Here is an 8,232-nt window from a genome sequence, read left to right on the forward strand (position 1 = left end):
GCGGTGGCGCACTTGCAGCAGACAGCTTCGGCTTCTTGTTCCACGGTCGCTTCCTCTTCCTTCCGAACGCTTGCCGCGTGCTCGATTTCAACCGAGCGTCGTCCGGCATCTCGAGAACTCGAAGCGAAACAAAACAAAACACGCGCGACATCGTAGGAAAACGAACCAACAATGTTCAACGCAAGCGCGCAAACGGGAACTAAAACGTGCGCTCGACCACGGAAGAAACAAAGCAGACAGGCCTAAGGAGACGGGCGGAGACGGGCCCAGGAGCAGACGACGCACCTCTCGCCAGCGCGGGAGCGGAAAGGAGGAAAGGAGAAAAAGAGCGGAGGGGCGCGTTTAGGCCAATAGCAGGGGCGCTAGGCGCCGCGCGTGCTCTGACGTACGGGCACTTTGCTAGCCGGCCAATGAGCGATCACAATTGGGGCCTTCGAAACCCGCGGAATGCGGACGTTTCCCGATGTTGTCGCGATAACGAATGGCATGGGGACGTGGGGAAAATAAGCGGCTTTCCAACAAGACCAAGATGGCCGCGATCCGACGAGCGATTGCGAAACGCGCGGGGCGCGAAGTTCCACTTGTTTTCATTGAACTCGCTGTGTTAGGGCTCTGCGGGGACATCGTAAATATCATTTTTTTCATGTTTAGACATTGAATTCGACATTGAAACTTTGCAGGCAGGTACCTTAGACTACAATTAATCCAAATATGTGAATTTTGAAAAACGTGAAATTTCGCGTTTTTTGACCATTTTAAGACCCGCGTCTCCCCTTAAGGTGTTTTTTTTCCAAGTGATGCCTTCTTTTGATGATGGCAAGTAGAAAGTAGGAAATACTTCATAGTCTCACATTTCTTATTTTTCTGCCTTCACTGTTGAGAAGAGTGCCTCATGGCAGCGGCTGTGGTGGCACAAGGCTGCCAAAATGCAAGCTTTTATTTTTTATCTCATATCTCTTCCAATTTGAAATGGGGTATACCCTGACCAGGGAGTCATGAACCACGTTTAGAACGTCAGATTGCACTTTCCCCGCTGGCAAATTGAGTAAATGTAGTGGTTTGAGATGATTTGTGTAAAAAAAAAAAAGCTGGAATTAACTGTGGCTATGGACTTTTTGTATAGCTCTGTGTTCAATCAAGCTGACCTTGATTTGATACAAAGGTGGGCTGCTGCGCACAATGTATGAAATGCTTCTGCTAGAAACCATGTCGTGGAGCGACACTTTTTTCAATGCTTCCACTACAGCATTAATTGACTGATTTGATTCGTGCTAAAATTCTACTTTTCACCCATCTTCATGTTATACTCGGGCCTGGGCAAGACAGAACAGATGCCTAGTTTCTTGTAACAGATGCATTGAGTCAATACTTACCAAGATAAAAAAAAAACTGAGACAGATTTTATTGTTGCCGAGGGCATGGCCTCCACATTATTGGCGAGAACTCCAGCGCGTAGAGAAAGCTTACCTTGGCCCATCTAAACTAGTTGAAGCATGCAAAAGTTATGCTTTCTCCTCTTAGACTAATACTAGTAATTAAAAAATCTGCAGTGAGTGCCTTCCTCGATCTGAAATGTTCAAGTGCAGAGTTGTGTAGACATCAGGATGTTTTTGGCATGTCGGAAACAGTTCTTTCTGTAAGAAGTGTGTGACTTTTCCTATGTCTGCTCAAATTTGAGAGAACGAAATCGATCCGATGCATGTCCCCAACAGAGCCAACTGATGTGGAATGGCAGAGTTCCAACCACGAGGAGAGCAGCAGCTCTTTTGCCCGCAAGCAGTGGGACCAGGGACAGCAGGAGGAACAGTACGAGCCCAAGAGCTACGACTGCCGCTTCTGCCCTTTCTCCAGCTTCATCAAAAGCAAGGTTGCCGTTCACGAAAGGACACACAAGGAACAGCCGAACTTCACCTGCAACCACTGCCAAATGGCATTCACCACCAGGGAGAGTTTGAATGTTCATGCAAGCACTTTCGGTGGCAGAGCACACTTCAAATGCTCTGGTTGCTCACGAATATTTCTGCGGAAGGGTCGCTTGCTTGCCCACCAAAATAATTATCATGTACATGGAAAGCCTTACGAAGGCAACACTTGCAGCAAACGATCCCCGTCGAAAAGCAGCGTCACACGTCACCAAGATGTACATGTGGACACAAATCGCATTAAATGTGCCACATATCAGCGGACATTTGAGTCGGAGAAAAACTCGAAGCACCTCAGCCACAATGTCTGCGAGGAGATAGATGTTCATCAGAGCACCGATGTTGATGAAAGGCCTTTTCAGTGCTCCAAATGCCCCAAAGCTTTTAGAGAAAAATGTCACTTGGCTACTCATCAAAGGTCTCACGTGGATGAAAGGCCCTTTAAATGCCCCAGATGTGCTAAAGCATTTCAGACAAAGTCTCGTATGACTGCTCATATGGTAACAAGGCCTTTTAAATGTCCCTTCTGCTCTAAAACATTTCATTTGAGGTGTGGTTTGACAGCTCATAAAGGAGTTCACATGACTGAAAGACCCTTTAAATGCCCTTTGTGCCCTAAAGCATTTAAAAAAAAGTGTCACTTGACTGGTCATAAAATAACTCACACGCCCGTTAGGCGCTTTAAATGTGCCCTCTGCCCTAAGAGATTTCTAACAAAGTCGAATTTGACTACTCATAAGGTAACTCACGTAGACGAAAAGCCCTTTAAATGTGCCACCTGCCTTAAGGTATTTAGAACCAAGTTTAATTTGAGCAATCATGAGATGATTCACACAGGTAAAAAGCCCTTTAAATGTACCACCTGCTTTAAGTCATATCAAAATAGGAGTGGCTTGAGAAATCATGAACGGAGTCACACCAATGAAAGGCCCTTTAAGTGTGTCACATGCCACAAAACATTTGCAACCACGTCTACTTTGTATAGACATGAGCTAGTTCACAGTGATGACAGGCCCTTTAGATGTCCTGCATGCCCTAGAGCATTTCGGACCAAGTCTTGTTTGACTAGACATGAGATGGTTCACACAGATGAAAAACCCTTTAAATGTCCCTTCTGTCCTAAAGCATTTCCTAGGAAGTCTTCCTTGACACATCACGAATGGGTTCACAGGGGGGAAAAGCCCTTCCAGTGTACTTCCTGCGACAAAGCCTATCGAAGAAAAAGCCACTTAACTAAACATGAAAAAGCTCATGAGGTTTTCATAGAGAAGCCAGCTGTATAAGAAGGTTCAGCAATAAGTGATGAGGAAATCGCTTTCAATGCCACACCTGCCCTCATGCCTTTTGAAGAAAGTGGTAAATTACTATTCAGGAAAGGATGATGTGTGGATGAAAGGCACTTTAAAGGTCCCAGCTGCCTTAAAAGGCCCCTGAAAAGAAAAAAAAATTAAATATTTTTGAACAGTCTGGTTTGGACACGCTTGTCAAAAAATTAATTTTATGCAAAATAAATTTTTTTTTTTATAGCGATATTGACAGCGCGAGACGCGATTTAGTCGGCAGTCTCCTCCTTTCCGCTTGTTTTCTCTCGGCATTTCCGGCGCGTGGAGGAGAGGTGGAGCGGCTTGGCCTTCACGACCGTGATGGTCGACCTTTCCGGAATGACCTGCGATGTCATGGATTTCGCGCGCATAATTTAAAATAAATCTCTCCATCGATATTGCTCTAAAAATCATTTTTTTTTCACGTAAAATTTATTTTTTGACACGCAGGTCCCAACTAGACTGCTTAAAAAAAAACTTTTTTTTTTTTTGTTCAGGGCCCGTTTAAGGATAGGAAAAAAAAAAAAGAGATACACCTTTCATAGCCCTCATACTTTATTCTTTTTGTTTCAAATATTTTTTAACTGCTCGTAAAGGTGCACGACGGGGTTCTCATATAGTGGCAGGGCGGGCATGTTAGCAATATATAGGCACCACTGGAATGCTGGCAAACCTTGAACACACTTTATGTTCCTTTCTATTGTTATTTTGCTTAGAATTGTCGCTCGTTTTTTTACATACCTGTGGGAAAGAGGTTTTTGGCTTGAAATAAAGCTTCGTTCAGTGGTAAACAAAATTGCCGTAACTAAAGAAATTACACTTTTACAATGTTAATAAAGGGACATACTAGTTGGTTTAACCCAAATGACAAAGTTATCTATGTTATTTTCTGTAGGAGAGACAAAATGCTTGCGCGTTTTTCCTTAGGAATTCACCAGAGCTCCGCAAAAGTAGACTGGTTACTGTCTGCTTCAATTTCTATCCTGAAAGTCTCATAGACACTAGCACCAGTTGAACCTCTGGCGTACATTATAAGAACTCTGTGGTACACGGTGCTTGAGTAGACACCTGAGGCCAAATTCATGAAGAGCTTCTTAGTTTACAACAACTTAGGTAAGAAGTTTGTAAGTTACGAATATCGCAAGAAGAGGAGAAATCGGTATCCACGAACACGTTCTTAAGTGAGAGGAGGAAAGCGACGTTCTTGTACAGAAAAACTAGAACTTATCGATGCTGTTCCTATAGCGACGGCGTCTTCGGCAGCGCAGACAACCAATCGGAGAGCTCGGCATGGTTCGGAGCAGTTCGGAGCACATGGATTTTTAATAACAAAAACAGGCTACCTTTCTGCCACCGCTTGTCTGCGGTTCGTATCCATACAGTGATATGCCGACGCTAACACGATTTTAACGTGCCCGATTGGTGAGGCCGGGATGCGTAACCACCTTTGTGCACTGCTACAAACTAGATAGCTACGAAGTCAACACAACTCTCATCGTTGGTAAAAGACGGCCCGTGCAAGTCATTTGCAAAGCGATGTAGATGGAAACAAATCGCCGCGGCGTTTTTCGCGGCCTGGGAGATGCAGGAGCGAGCCGACACTCAAAACGATATGTTTGGACAACGAGTGTGTCAGCAAGAGTCGTGTAAATACGTGTTCACACTCGGGGCGGACGCGCACGTTTGATCGAAGTGCTGGATTCGCGCGGTTGGACCGTGAATTGGTAAGCGCTTCGGGACCAATCTTTTACGATTGCAACTCAATACTGACGTGACACTCGGCAAAGAAAGGTTGGACCGGCATTGTGTAGCTCCCACGAACTGTTACAGCTCAACAGTGAGGTACAGTCATGTCAGAATAAAAATGGCATACTTATGACAAATTGGACATACCGTGTTGCGAAGGTAATCCATACAGTGTTTATTTAATCTCTATATCACACGAAACAAGGATATAGAACCAATGAGAGTCCCTTTTCTACGACAGCGTTAGTCACCGCTGCCTCGAAAAGCAAGGAGCTGACAAGGGGAAGAGATTGACCTCTTCATCTAAAATTGAGGTCAGCAATCAAACTATAATATGGGAAGGGTCCAAAAGGGTCGTGCAAGCATATTCCATTCAGCAAGCTAGCCAGTTGTGGGCAGACGGTCTTGGCCAAGGATCATCGAAGCAACTCTACACCGAGTCGGAGTGCCTGCTAGGCCTATATTCTGCCGAGCTCGCTTGCTCGGGGTCAGTGGAATCATGGCCGTTGTAGCTTTTCCCGGGTATTTGTGGATCCAGCGTTCTTGTTCGTCATGGTCTGTTTCAAGTACTTCTTTCTTTTTTCTTGCTGCTTGAAGTCGGGACGCGCGAGAAAAGCACGTAGAAAAATAAACGTCCGTTGGTCGTCGCGACCAAGTAATTAGCTGAGTGGCGCTGTCGACCATGCTGATTTGATCATAAAAAATGTGTAAGACGGCTCCGAAGCTGTCGTAGGATTCGTGGTAACCTGCGCAAAACTTACGAGAATTTTGTTTCGTGAATACGAATTTGTTCTTACGTTTTGTCGTACACACATTTTTGCCGTAAGATCGTTTCGTGAATCTGGCCTCAGATGATAGATAGTGCTGAAAGATCCTTTCAATGCCCAACTTGCCTAGAGTCAGTTTAAAGAAAGTGTTGATTAAGTATAAAGTAATTTTTAAATTTGAAATATTCTACATCTGTGAAAAATGTTCCAAAGCATTTGGGCAGAATCAGGACTTATGCACAAGGCTTCTTTTATAGACCATTCCACTTGGATTTTTTTAGAAGACAGGGAAATGGATTCGTGACGTTTGGGCAGTTTTGGCGGTACAGCCCGCCGGAACTGCCCAGACGTTGGGAACGGCCACTTTGTCGTCTGCTATCAGGATCGGGTGCGTGCCCTCTATCTTTTACCGCTTTGAATCCGTCAAGAGTAACTGGTTTGTCATCTGCTATCGTAATGCGGTGTATGCCTTTTCCATCTTTTACCCTGCCGAATCAGTCGAAATGCCCGGATATATGTAGGTGGCCCCTCAGTCGAACGAAATGGCACCTCCTAGACAGCCCTTAGTGGAATGGTGTATGTGCCTGGAGCCATATTAAAATGGCCGATCCACCCATTCGTGTTCCCTTTGGTAGTTTGAACATTCACAAGACTTCAGAAAGGTAAAAGGCTATTTATGTGCCAATGCATGAAAAGGCATTTTTAAATAAAGGGTGTGTTGTGGCTCTTCAACTGAGCGATATGCCGTAAACTCCATTCAAATGCCACAAGCCCTCGGAACGTTCTGCATTCCAATGACTGTCGGTGCGTTACACTTGGTACCATACAGTGTCCCTGCTCCTTTTAATTGCACGCTAGCAATGCATGCCACAGTGATGTAAAATGTTTTACCAATGTGCAAGAATATGTTAGTACAGCATGTGCGTAGCCCCGTTGTCGTGGTTCAAGACTACTGTTTCCTGTGTAATCTTCAAATGAATCGATGACAAGCTGGAGAAAATTTGAGCCCTGGAGCCTTCGCTTAGGTGTATATATTGTACATATGTGCTGGACAAATATTTTAATAAATATGGTGCTTTTTTTTTCAGTCACCCATGTACATTTTTGCGTAATAAAATATGTATAAATATATATATATATATTTGATCTCAAGCTGGTCATTAAAAATGTTTGGCATTGAACCCCATTAGTCCAAGGCTTTGTTACCAAGGTAATTTATTGTAGTACTAGTTTGGTGTAGATTTTTGTTTAGCCCTGGATGTATAGACTTTTTCGTGTACTCTCGTACCCAGCCACCAAATAGGCGTATCCGGTATGGGTGACAAAAAAAAAAAAAAAATAAAACGTTTGAACCTGTAACCAGTAAAAAAATAGAAGTGAGCGAAAACGAGAATGTGTGACGGTTATGCTTATATCCTAAGTGTCTTCTATTGGCGTGGCGACGGCAAAACAATGTTTTCACCAGGCACGTAGCCAGGATTTTGTTTCAGGGGGGGGGGGCCCGCCCATGACAAAATGCTGTATGAGGGGGAGGGGGAGAGGAGGCCCCAGCAAAATGGAAGATTTCGGGGGGGGGGGCCCGGGCCCCATGGCCCCCCCCCCCTGGATACGTGCCTGGTTTTCACCCATACTGGAAGTGACGACAATTCAAGATGGTGGCGCTCTCGTAGAAAATGTCTATACTCTCACGAATGGAAGGATAGACTGAAATAGCTGATGCTTGAAAGCAGGTTTAAAGAATATTGGCAAGTCACTCCCAACCTACACTTGATGTGATCAGAACAGAGGACAATTGCCTCTATTTGTAGACTCACGGTCATTAGGTGTATGTACCAATGGATTTTCTACTTTTCTGCGGCACCTGGCACGTTGAACCGTAAAATATATTTTCGCTCGTGTGACCTCTGGTAATTCTCGAGTGATGGAAGTGCTACGCGCCATTTGGCCAAACTGCGCCACGAACGCAAGTCTGCTTGCCATTTTTGCACAAATTTGCGCCATAACTGCACTAAGATGAGCTTAAACAAAGCAAAAATAAAAAAAATAATTTTTGTTGACACTAATATTGAGAGAAGTAGAAGAGATACAAAAAAAAAAAGGGTAAAAACATGTATTTCACAGTGTGTCTACTCATTGTAGCTAAAATTCACTGTTCTACCGCGCTGGCCACGTCCTCGTCAACAATACATCAACACATGGCGGCAATTTCAAGAAGCTAAATACTGCAAAAAAAAAAAAAAAAAAATTTTTTTTTTTTTTTTTTTTTTTTGTGCAACAAGCATAGTTTTATTGTTTAAATCAAGTGAGCTGGGGGGGGGGGGGGGGGGGTGCTTCCCGCATAAAACCCAAAAGGGCGTCGGCATGCGCCTTTACTCTAGTCCATTTATGGTAGTCCTCGGGGGCGGCCAGGTTGAGGCCTCATACCAGAGTTTGGAAGGAGGAGGTGCTGCAGATTTGGACAATTCCAGAGAATGT

General features: G+C 44.3%; 1 protein-coding gene across 2 annotated transcripts in view; it reads left to right on the plus strand.

Annotated features, from left to right (window-relative positions):
* Positions 1 to 6,899, plus strand: part of LOC115314624 (oocyte zinc finger protein XlCOF6) — a 28,571-nt gene extending 21,672 nt beyond the window's left edge. For both annotated transcript variants that reach the window (XM_040210131.2, XM_040210130.2), the window contains one exon: positions 1,713 to 6,899. In XM_040210131.2, the coding sequence (XP_040066065.1) occupies positions 1,713 to 3,205 (1,493 nt within the window). In that variant the 3' untranslated portion in view covers positions 3,206 to 6,899. The remainder of the gene's footprint in view (positions 1 to 1,712) is intronic.
* Positions 6,900 to 8,232: the final 1,333 nt, after the last annotated feature.

The sequence above is a fragment of the Ixodes scapularis genome, unplaced genomic scaffold (assembly GCF_016920785.2).
Source record: "Ixodes scapularis isolate PalLabHiFi unplaced genomic scaffold, ASM1692078v2 PGA_scaffold10__122_contigs__length_95168666, whole genome shotgun sequence".
NCBI lineage: Eukaryota > Metazoa > Arthropoda > Arachnida > Ixodida > Ixodidae > Ixodes > Ixodes scapularis.